The sequence below is a fragment of the Heteronotia binoei genome, chromosome 8 (assembly GCF_032191835.1).
Source record: "Heteronotia binoei isolate CCM8104 ecotype False Entrance Well chromosome 8, APGP_CSIRO_Hbin_v1, whole genome shotgun sequence".
NCBI classification, from domain to species: Eukaryota; Metazoa; Chordata; class Lepidosauria; order Squamata; family Gekkonidae; genus Heteronotia; species Heteronotia binoei.
This window is the reverse complement of record NC_083230.1, coordinates 6,383,471-6,396,076: the sequence shown is the minus strand read 5'-3', so window position 1 is coordinate 6,396,076 and position 12,606 is coordinate 6,383,471. Positions and strand designations below refer to the sequence as shown.

Below are 12,606 nucleotides of genomic sequence, written 5' to 3'. Positions count from 1 at the left end.
CAAACTTGCCCTTCTTGGGCAAGGTTATTGAGAGGGCAGTTGCAGTGCAGTTACAGAGCTTTCTGGATGACACTTCCATGCTTACCTTTTCGATCCAGTTTCTGTCTGGGTCGTGGGTGGAAACGGTTCTGGTCGCCCTCACAGATGACCTCCAGAGGCATCTGGATAGAGGTGGCTTGGCAGTACTGATGCTTCTAGACCTATCGTCTGCATATGATATGGTCGATCATCAGTTGCTGACCCTCTGCCTTTCCGAAGCTGGGATACAGGGGTTGGCCTTACAGTGGCGCTCCTCCTTCCTACAGGGTCGGGGACAAAGGGTGGTGGCAGGGGAGGGACTGTCCTGACAGCACCCACTTGTATGTGATGTGCCACAAGGGGCAGTTCTCTCCCCAATGTTGTTCAACATCTACATGCACCCCCTTGCCCATATTGCCCAGAGGTTTGGGCTGGGGTGTCATCAGTATGCAGAAGATACCCAGCTCTATTTGCTGATGGGTGGCCAGTCCAACTCCTCCCCAGAAGATCTGGCCATGGCACTACAAGCTGTGGCAGGTTGGCTCAGGCAGAGTTGACAGAATTTGAATCTGACAAAGACGGAGGTCCTGTACCTAAGTCGTGGCAGTCCGGGATCTGAGGACCTTTGATGGGATGCTACTTGCACCGGTGCCCAAGGTTAAAAGCTTAGGGGTGCTCCTGGATTCCTCTTTAGCTATGGAGGCCCAGGTAGCAACCACTGCCAGATCAGCCTTTTATTGTCTTTGGCTAGTAAGGCAGTTGGTCCCTTACCTCGAATGCGACAACTTAGCGACAGTGATCCACACCACGGTCACCTCGAGGTTGGATTACTGCAATGCCCTCTACAAGGGGCTGGCTTTGTCTCAAACCCAGAAACTCCAACTAGGGCAGATTGCTGCAGCCAGGTTGTTAACGGGTCTCCCCCTACGCGAGGACATTCAACCTGTGTTGAAAGCACTGCACTGGTTGCCCATTTCATACTGGATTCATTTCAAGATGCTTGTTCTTACCTTCAATGCACTATATTGCAGGGGACCTGCATACCTTAGGGACCGCCTTTCCCCACATGTTCCCCAGAGAGCACTTTGGTCTGGGTCAAAAAACCTGCTTTCAATCCCCAGCCCTAAAGAGTCCAGGCTCATGACAACTAGAGCTAGGGCCTTTTCTGTAGCAACCCCACACTGGTGGAATGAGCTCCTGGAGGAGGTCAGGGCCCTGTGAGAGCTTGTACAGTTCCGCAGGGCCTGTAAGACAACACTCTTCCACCAGGCATTTGTAAGTTAGACCATTGACTACTACAGTCTCCAAAAAATATCTGGACCATCTCTAGCAATCTGCTCCATATAGAACATCTGGACCACTAAGATATGCTTCACGGAGAACACCCAGCTGGAATAGCAAGACAACACACTCAAGATCATAGCACCTGAAATGTCAATTTCTATGTTTTAAATTGTTTTTACTGCTTTAATGTTTTATTGTATGTTTATATTCATGCATATGCATGACCATGTGAGCCGCCCTGAGCCAGCCTCGGTGGGATGGGCGGAATATAAATTGAATTAAATAAATAAATCTTTCTGAGATTTCAGCTTTCCACAAGACAGTTGAACGTGCAACTCCTTTCTCCCATTCTAGTACCAAGGCGTTCATAAAAGGCATTCTAAATCTCCATTCACCTCATAAACAGTTGGTCCCAGACTGGAGTCTCTCTTTGATTTTGTCGTAACTCATGGGTTTTGTCGTAACTCATTTGCGCCCATGGTCACATCAGTTTTACATCTTTTGACTTGGAAGACTGGCCTCCTGGTGACACTCACCGGGATAGACCCTCCTTATATGATATCCCACACTGACAAAGTGATCATGAGCCCAATCCCTCCTTGTCAAAGATAGTTTCACTTTTTATTTATCTGAACCAGTAGTACTACCATTTTTCTTCCCTTAACCCACTGATCACAGCCAACATGCCTTACACATATTAGACATGTGCTGGGATCTATCTCAGACTGAGCCATTCTGACAAGGCTCTTGACTCCTATGTTTGTCTCCTATGTCAGTCCATCCAAAGGTAGACCTGTCTCTGCAGAGAGACTGTCCAGGTGGGTCTCTTTAACTATTGGACTCTGTTATCAACTGATAGTCAAGTCTTTACCATCATTGCCTCAGGTTTATTCCACCAGGGCCATGTCCACTTCCTTAGCTTTCCTGGCTGGCATCTCTCTGGAGGACATTTGTACAGCTGTTACATGGTCTTCTCTGTCAACCTTTGCAGCCCTCTATGCCCTGGACATCAAGGCCCAGAAGGACACTGCCTTTGGGCAAGCAGATGTTCTTTTCTTACTCTGAAAAAAGGCACAAAGATCAATGTTTACAAAGCGGTTGTGATGACAACCCTCATCTACGGCTCCGAATCGTGGGTTTTATACCGTCATCACCTGCGACTCCTTGAGCGCTTTCATCAGCGCTGCCTTCGCACCATCCTCAACATCCACTGGAGTGACTTTGTGACCAACACTGAAGTCCTCAAGAGGGCGGAGGTTGCAAGCATCGAGGCACTGCTGTTGAAGACGCAGCTGCGCTGGGCAGGGCGTATTTCTAGGATGGAAAACCACCGCCTTCCCAAGATTGCTCTGTATGGTGAACTTTCCACCGGCCATCAAAATAGAGGGGCACCAAAGAAGAGGTACAAGGACTCCTTGAAGAAATCCCTTGGCACCTGTCGCATCAACCATCACCAGTGGTCTGACCTAGCCTCAGATCGCAAAGCATGGAGGCACACCATCCACCAGGCTGTCTCTTCCTTTGAGAACGCACGCATAGCTGGTCTTGAGGACAAAAGGAGATTGAGGAAGAATCGCACTGCTACAGCACCAACCCCAAATCAGACTTTTCCCTGCAACCACTGTGGCCGGATCTGCCTGTTCCACATTGGTCTTGTCAGCCACCAGCGAGCCTGCAGCAGACATGGACTACTGCACCCTTCTTAAATCTTCGTTCGCGAAGTCAAGCCGAGAGAGAGAGACTAGTGAGCAAAAAGACCATGTTTTGTCAGTATTCAGTTACCTACTTGTCTCTGTGTCAGTTACTGGGTTCACATTCTCTGCCACCACCCACCATCCTTTGTCAGCCTTCTAGTCACCTAGTGTGTGGCCTGCACAGAGACCCCAAAGAAGATAAACAGATTGATTACCTGTAACTGATTATCTTAGAGTGGCCATCTGTGCAATCACACATTTCTGCCCAGCCTTCCCCATTGCTGGCATCTTTTTTTCACTTACCTTGAGTTGCACGGAAGGAACTGAGTGGGAGGTGGGGTTTCCCTCAGCTCCAGGCATGGCCAGTTGATTGCTGCTCCCCAGAGATGAGGTAAAGCACACCAAAAAGAGCTCTAGAAATTTCTTGATGAGGTCCAGCGGATGACTGCACAGATGACCTTTTAAAGATCATCAGTTACAGGTAAACAACCTGTTTTTGTTGTTGCTGCTGCTGTTTTCCTGCTTGGAAATTTGATGGGTACATTGCCCATCCACCTAACTGATAGGAACAATTGAAGGAGTGTTGATACAGTGGCTTCCCTTCCCACATTCACCTTCTGTTTATGGGTACCTCGCCTGAATCATTGGTTTGACACTTCTGGACTAGATAGAAGCTCGTGCCATGAAACTCAGTGTGATATACTTAAACATTTATTATGTGGTTAGATTGATCTATAGCACATAATGAACAGGGAATAAGAAGAACCTGAATTATATTTCTTGCTCTGCTCAAGCTTTCTCTTTTTCTTTGTGAGAGAGCATTCTACAGAATAGCTAATGACTGAGTATCTATATAACTACATGTGCCAATGGCACTCAATAGGAATGCCTTTCAAATATATATTTGTACTGAATCTGTGCAATTTAAAAAATTAATATATATAAAAATAGACCGCTTTTGTACAGTGAGCTTCATTCTGTGTATAAATTCACTAGGGTAGCTGATCATATTAGTCAAATATCTTCAGCTATTTAATTTGGATGGGGAAGAAGTGACCGGGGGTGGGGGGAGCCTATGGGAGTGTGATTGGCATGTTAATTCCTACTGTTGGTGATGAAGACCCTCTCTCAATTGCCCACATGGGGCATTGCCTCAGCATCCTTCAGCTCCAACAAGAAGGGGGAAAAGAGGATGAGAGTTTACACACACATTTAATTTTGAATTATTTCAGATTCCATACACAAATGCCATGAGCTACCTGCATACCCACTGGCAGTGTCTGTATGTGACTCTATCCTGTGGGCCTATAACTTCCTTCTTCAACTTTACTGTGTATCCCTCAGATGCCAGCTGTAAGCAGCTACTAGCTTTTGTGTGTGATGCCAAAATCAGTATATATATCTATGGCCACTGCTAATGAAAGGGAAAAATCACATTTCCCCCCTCGCACAGTGGTTCTGATTAACGCATGAAGCTCCATGCAGAGAACTACCAGCTTCTGATATGATTGGGGCAGTTCTTGTTTTAGTGATGCCCAATATGGTCATGGTGTCTCTGAGAGTTAGATGAGCATATGAAATATGTCACAAAGACAATAATAAAACACTTTATGTCAGGAAGAAGCATCAGATCAACTATGAGAATCTAGGTTCTGTCTATCCCATTAGCATGCTCCGTTTGCCTAATATAATTAACCTGTGTCCACATAGCTTTCCATTATTACTGAAAGGGAAGGTTCTGAAAGTACAGCAGGTGTAAAATCCCATTGCACTCTTACCAATAACAATGATTGGCTGGCATTCACTGTGGTGCCATTCCCATGTGTACCAATTAGTCTGCATGCTTGCAGGTAGACTGATTACTTTGGGAATACCCGTGGAAGTTGACTATTTCTGTGCCCGTGCAGTTTTTAATTAAATGTGCAAGTTGAAATCATTTCTCAGAAGAATATCTATGACAGGCCTCTTTGATTCATTGTTTCTGGGGAAGATTTGATTGCTCCTCCTTGATGACACAGGCAATATATTAGGCTACCTTCTGAGAGTGTTCAAATTGATTCTCCACACAAAAAAAGAAATAGTAGGGACTCCAGCAGAAAAATCGGCAGTAAGCAAGCACACTGGAGAATTTCTAGAGGAAGAAGTGGTGAAGGAAGTGAAGTTCAGGCCTTTAATGCAATTGATATATGGCCACAGGAAATCTGTGAGTAAAAGAAAAACTCACAAAGGAATAACATTATGAAAAAGGCACATCTTCGCACCTCATAGATATGGGATACTGCATGTTCTTTGAAGTTTTTTTTTAAATGGCCTGTGAGACAAAAAAGGGTCTCTTCAGAGTCTCATTCACCCCCCAATTACAAAAGTTAGGAAGTTCATAGAATCGTAGAGTTGGAAGGGACCTCCAGGGTCATCTAGTCCAACCCCCTGCACAATGCAGGAAATTCACAAATACCTCCCCCTAAATTCACAGGATCTTCATCGCTGTCAGATGGTCATCTGGCCTCTGTTTAAAAACCTCCAAGGAAGGAGAGCCCACCACCTCCTGAGGAAGCCTGTTCCACTGAGGAACCACTCTAACAGTCAGGAAGTTCTTCCTAATGTTAAGCCGGAAACTCTTTTGATTTAATTCCAACCGATTGGTTCTGGTCCTACCTTCTGGGACCACAGAAAACAATTCCACACCATCCTCTATATGACAGCCCTTGAAGATGGTGATCATATCACCTCTCAGCCGCCTCTTCTCCAGGCTAAACATGCCCAGCTCCTTCAACCTTTCTTCATTGCCCTCCTCTGGATCCATTCCAGCTTGTCTATATCCTTCTTAAAATGTGGTGCCCAAAACTGAACACAATACTCCAGGTGAGGTTTTACCAGAGCAGAGTAAAGCGATACCATCACTTCACATGATCTCAACACTATACTTCTGTTGATACAGCCCAAAATTTCATTTGCCTTTTTAGCCTCCACATCACACTGTTGACTTGTGTTCAGCGTATGGTCCACTAAGACCCCGAGATCCTTTTTGCATATACTACTGCTAAGAGGATCTCAGAGTCTTAGTTGGCAAAGTGTTTTCCCTTCCATATCTGTTGTAAAGGCAATGAATATAACAGGTCAGAATGTAATGTGTAAAGTCAAATTTCATACTGAGATTAAAGGAGAGATTCACATTTTCAAAGAATGTGCAGGCATTAGCTTTGGATAAAAACAATTTGGCTGGCATACATTAGAGTGATCCAGATTATTAATCAGCCAGATTTTTATTTTTTGCTTATTTGGACCCCCCCCCCCCCCAAAAAAAAATCGTTTCCTGTCTTCTTCTATTTTTGTTGTAGAATAGATGCAGATATAGACATGTATAATGTTTCTAGACTTAAGGTAAATAAGACCATGAAATATTGTGGAAGAATCTTGTTTGTTCTAATGGGAACTGAGTATAATAATAAATGGTGCATTTGTTGTATTTGTTTGAGGTATAGCAATATAATTTTTATCTAGATCAGGGATCCCCAGCCTTGCTGAACCTGTGGACACTTCTAGAATTTTAAGAAGAGGCATGATGTGGCGAGAGGGCTTGCGCGGTTCAATGAGGCTGTGGGCTAAGCCATGCAGGGCCACCCAAGATGGACAGGCCACAGCTGAGAACCCAGACAAAATACGATCCACTGGAGAAAGAAAAGGCAAACCACTCCAGTATCCTTGCCAAGAAAAATCCATGGACAGTAACAAAAGGCTAAAAGATATGGCACTGGAAGATGAGCCCCTCAGGTCAGAAGGTGCCCAATATGCTACTTGGGAAGAGTGTAGGGCAAGTCCAAGTAACCACAGAAAGAATGAAGTGGCTGGGCCAAAGCCGAAAGGATGCTCAGTTGTGGATGTGTCTGATGGTGAAAGAACATCCAATGCTGCAAAGAACAATACTGCATTGGAACATGGAATGTAAAATCTATTAATCAAGGTAAGCTGGATGTAGTCAAACAAGAGATGGCAAGACTGAACATCGACATCTTGGGAATCAGTGAACTAAAATAGACGAGAATGGGTGAATTTAACTCAGAGGATCACTACATCTATTATTGTGGGCAAGAGTCCTGTAGAAGATATGGTGTGGCCTTTATAGTTAACAAGAGAGTGAGGAAGGCAGTAATGGAATACAATCTCAAAAATGCTAGAATGATCTCGGTCTGTATCCAAGGCAAACCATTCAATATTACAGTAATCCAAGTCTGTGCCTCAAACACTGATGCAGAAGAGGCTGAAGTGGCCCTGTTCTATGAAGATCTACAACACGTTCTAGAATTAACACGCAAAAAAGAAGTTCCCCTAAAGGCTTTTCTGTGTTGCCTATTATTATCAAATTTGTGACCATTAGTTTAACCTATGCACTTGATATGCATGTTTGCAGATCTTAAAGTGACTATTCATTCTAAAAGTGAATTTCAAAAACAGGACACAGCAGGAGACTGCTGATATACCACTATAACCACTGGCCAACTCCCACCTTTTCCTGGGTTTGGCCCAGCTCAGGGGCATTGTTAGGGGGGTTCCCGCTAAATTTCTGGGAAGCTTCTCCCTAAATCCCAGAAGTAGTGATAATGGAGGTCCCTCCCTGTGATGTCACTGGCTCCTCCCTATGATGTCATTGGATCTCAGGTCTTTTAGAGACCTATCATAGCAATGCCTCTGACTGAGTCCCACACACACACCCCCGGGAAATTGGAAAGTCTACACCCCTGCCTCCATCTTCTCATGTGCCAGGAGGATGCCTAGCTCAGTAGCCAACTCCATGAACCCACAGAGGGGGGGGGGTGCTACAATTGCCCAAAGCACCTGGTCCACAAAGCAAGAAGTCATCAAGATAATAAACTGTGTCCTCAATCCCTTTCCATCTCCAGACAGCCCATTCCAAGAATGAACTTAATCTCTCAAATGCTGAACGGGATACAGAACAACCCACTGGGAAAGCCTTGTCCATGTAAAATGAACCTTGAAATGCAAAACCCAATAATTCAAAATCTGCCAGGGAAACTGGCAAAAGACAGAAAGCCAACTTAATGTTGCATTTTGCAAGCTCATCTGTGGGCCCACACATGTGCACAACCTTGATGGCCTGGTCAAAGGATGTGTACCACATGGAACAGAGGTGGTCAGGGATAGCATCGTTAACCAAAGCACCCTTTGGAAATGACAAATGATGTATTAAATGAAACTCCCCTGCCGCTTTCTTAGGTACAATCCCAAGCAGTGACACCCGGACCATGTGTGTTGGGAGGCAGGAAATCTTTTCCCATACAGCATTACTAACTTCAAGTAATTTCTAACTTCAAGTTCACAGCCATAAAACTGGCCCCTCCAATAGAAAGGCTGAAAGATGGACCATCACCTCTGCATTACAGCAGAATGTCACTATACACCTGGCCATCCGTGTGTCAACCTGGCCCCATACTAGGGCCATCCTGTGAGCTGCCTCAACGGCTGCAATCTGCTGTCAAATATCCTGCTGCTGCAAAACCTCCTCCTTGGCCTCAGACAAGGAAACTGGGTCCGAAGGATGTGTGGGCTGCTTTCCCTTCCCCAGGGCATCTCCTTTACCCTTCCAGCCATTCCCACCAAAGCAGACTTTACACGCTTCACTCTCGAACCTCTCTGTAAGGCACATGCACAGGATGCATTCTTAAACTTCTAATGTATAACAGCCCCCAGCCAAGGATACTGTAAAAAAAAATTAATGTCAGTTTTCAGTGTCATTGTCTAAACCTCTAAAGTACATGTTGACATTTATGGCACAAGCTATCCAGCAAAACACAGTCCAGATCAGTAATCTGAACTAAATTCTAAGGAAGAGCAGTAAAAAGAATCCTTCAGTGCCAATCCCAACCTTGTTACTGATATTCCCTGAAGCCTTGCCCTTCATATGAAAGGGTATTTATGTGCTACCTGAAGAATAGAATATGTAGTCTAACTACAAAAGCCAAGCTGAACTTGAACCTACAATCACCAGGTGTCCTAAAGCTCAGGCCCTGGAATTCAGTGGAAGCTCAGAGATACTACCTCATGAGCAAGGGGTAGATCCTGATGATTACTGTTAAAAGACGCCTTAATATTATTGTTCTGTCTCCTGTACAACTCTGTAACTCTTCTTGTGTGTTTTCAAAGCATATTTATTGAGCCTACCTTCCATGTCAACCTTTCAGGCACTCTACTCTATATGGGCTGGGAAAAAAACACAGTTGTTTAAACTTTGGAATGGAAGAGTAGACTAGGAATGGGCTCTGTAGAAATTAGTTTGTCTGCTCTATGTAGAGAGTGCATTTTTTCCCATCCTGAAGACTCCGAGTAGGTACTAAAATCTTAAAATTTAGGGGAAACCCTAAGAGCAGGCAAGGCTAGCTGAAAGAGGCCGGATCTGTGCTCTACTGTGCAGTGGCCCCTCCCCCCCAAAAAAGGGGGGAGGAGAATTTGGTTTTGAATTTTCAGAAGAAGCACACGTATTAGCTGGTGCCCTTCATCCAGCACTTGGAACAGGAGCCTCTTCCTATGATTAGCTTTGCTGCATTCTGACACCAGGGAAGACAAGTATATGTCATAGTAAGTTTCCATTCAGGGTGGACAGAAGATAGGGAAGGTATAAAAAGGACAATCCACCCACAGTTTGCAGCATGACACTTCACGGCTTTGCTGATCTCATTCCAAATGCACCAGTAAGGTTTAACAATAAGAATTTGCAGGTTCATGAAAAAACAGATGGTTGTATCCTGTGGATCCATTCACTAGCAGAGGCTTTTTTCCAATGCAAGAAGCTTTCTCTAGACACAAGAGGCTTGGTGGATGAGACCAGCTTAAAATACATCATACTACAAACAGTAGGTGGTACTATCCTTCTTTGTTCTGTATTTGCCTTGCTTGGCAGATTCTGTTATGGGCAGAAATCATTATTTCTCTCCTCTTTCTTTTAGTTTTATAGGAGATTCCAAAGTTGCTTCTAGTGTGCGCTATGTGGAAACACAGTCTATGCAAATTGGAGCATCGTATATGATACAGTTCAACTTGGTAATGGGCTGTGGGCAGCAGTACACAACTCATATGGACAACCAGGTGAAACTGGAATACTCTACTAACCATGGTCTTACTTGGCATCTGGTTCAAGAGGTGAGTTTATCAAAGAAGGTGTTTGTTCACTCATTGTAGATGTGAAATAAAGTTGTGACTGTTCAAACATTAATCTATGTTGTAAAACAAAACAATCGTCAAGGTAAACGCAATGCTCTGTGAAACAGTAGAAAGAACTCTAATATACTCTTGCAAGAAATGTTGTTAAATCAGAACTACAAATGTATGAAGAAATACATCCTTGACTAAGTTCAGAATTAGACTGTTTAGACTGCAGTTCTAGACCATCATTAATTATCCAAGACATACACTGGATCCCTCAAGCAGAACTTCCTTCAGCATGAACCTGTCTGCTTGCTTTGATCAGCTGGTGAAGCCTTACTTTGTGTTCTGCTCCTTTCAGAGGTTATGAGAGGGGAAATATGGCAAGGCCTTATTGGCAAGAGACTGAAACTCTCTTTTCTGGGATGTACATATGGCCCAATCTCTTTTGAGTTTTAGAAGACATATAAAGATCATCCGCAATACAGCAGATGTTTGGGCTGGATTGAAGTTGACAAGAATAGCTAGCTGTCTGCTGTTTTCAGTTTTCATCTTGGTTTGATTGATTGATTGATTGATTGATTGATTTAGGAGGTTTTTATGCCACCTCTAGAGTCCTGCTTGAAACTATTTACAATTAAAATAATCAATTATTAATATAAGAATGAACGTGTACATGGACATAAAACCAGCATAAAACTATCCTTAAAACAGAAGAAGCAGACCATAAAATAGCTGTAAAGATATTACCTCAAATTAAAAGACTGGGCAAAAAGAAATGTTTTGGCCTAAAAGATAGTAAAAATCAAATCTCCAGTGGCCAGTCAGAAACCCTACTGGGCAAAGGCCCCAGCCGGCTTCGCTCGCTTTCTATAACACTTGGGCATCAGGAAAGTTGTCTGTGGATGCCATGATGCCCACAGACAACATGTTAGGGACTCCTGACATAAGGTATGCTAAGTATTGGCTGGAATAGAATTAGGAGCCTGGAGTTGTCCTTGAATTACAACTGATGTTCATAGTACAGAGTTCAATTTGCCTGGAGAAAATGGCAGCTTTGGAGGTCAGATTGTATGGCTTCACATTTCTGCTGAGCTGCCTCCCCACACTCTGCCCTCCCCAAGCTTCATCCCAAATTTCTAGGAATTTACCAATCCTAGCTGAAATCCACTGGAATGATCTATCAAGACAACAGGCTGCAAATCATAGGCTAAGATCTCTTTTGTTTCCACCTAAAAGTTTGCACCCTGGCCATGCCCATGCTTTTTACAAAAACCTTCTACTTCTCAGAATTTTTATGTTAAATAAAATGGAATTCATTTTTATGCCTTTGCATTAATCCTAATATATCTGTTTTATTTTAGGAATGTCTTCCTAGTATGCCCAGTTGCCAGGAGTTTACATCAGCAAGTATCTACCATTCCAGTGAATATACACAGTGGCGGAGGGTGACAGTGCTTTTACCTCAGAAAACATGGTGAGACTACAAAGCCTTCCTTGTAAGAAAAGCATACCGTTGGGTGGGGGTGGGTTGGGAGACACAACAGATTCAGCCGTCCTTTAAAGCCGTGTTTGGATTATCTTTGATGATGCAGCTACATTTAGTAGCCTTAGCAGTCTGTTTTTAGCTTTGATGTCTATTATTGGTGAATGCCCGATATTCAATTTTTAAAAGGTCCTGGGTTAGTTTGACCATCTCAGTCGTAGGCTAGAGTCCTGTAAAGTGGGATGTCTGAATTTGGACAAGGAACCTGAAAACTACTTTAAGCATTTGCAGTTTATGACTCCAAAGGTGTTAATGAAAATCTGTAATCAGGACTGCATAGCTTGTACCTGCTTTTTGCTACCTGCTTAATTTGTGTAATATGTGATAACCTGATAAACGTTTTATTACAAAAGGCACTATAAGTCTACATTTACACTATTCTCAGGCAAGCAAAGTTTGTACAGTGGACATGTTATGGCAGGAGGGGTGTAGGATATGATAGCAGGTCCCACATCCAACCTGTGTGTATGTATTCGTTTGAAAAACCCTACATATATGTAAACTGTATGGGGGTGTGCTCTGTACATGGAATTGTTCAGTCAAACCTACATGGATATAGTTGGTACGTGTATATTTGTCTTTACTGAACAAATATAGGTGTGGGCCTGGTGCTATGGTTCTTCCTCTCTCATATGCTTTCATTATACACCTTCTGATTGCTGATCTCTCATCCAAACGAAAACTGACCATGTATAGCTGCCTTACAAATTTGTATTGCTCAAGGAAATGAGAAACATAACTTTGGCTTGGATCATATTCCAAATGAATAACAACTGTCATGTCTTTTAGCATTTCAAATGACCAAAATAACGTGAGTACATTTATTAACCATTAGTTTCCATTAATGTATAGCTAGATCATTTTAATCCATAGACGATTTCACAAGTTTTCCATGTTTCCAAAATGAAA

General features: G+C 43.4%; 1 protein-coding gene across 1 annotated transcript in view; it reads left to right on the top strand.

Annotated features, from left to right (window-relative positions):
* Window positions 1–12,606, top strand: part of RELN (reelin) — a 659,346-nt gene that overhangs the window by 360,662 nt on the left and 286,078 nt on the right. The window contains exons 22-23 of the mRNA XM_060246073.1: window positions 9,956–10,148; window positions 11,516–11,628. Coding sequence (XP_060102056.1) covers window positions 9,956–10,148; window positions 11,516–11,628 — 306 coding nt within the window. The remainder of the gene's footprint in view (window positions 1–9,955; window positions 10,149–11,515; window positions 11,629–12,606) is intronic.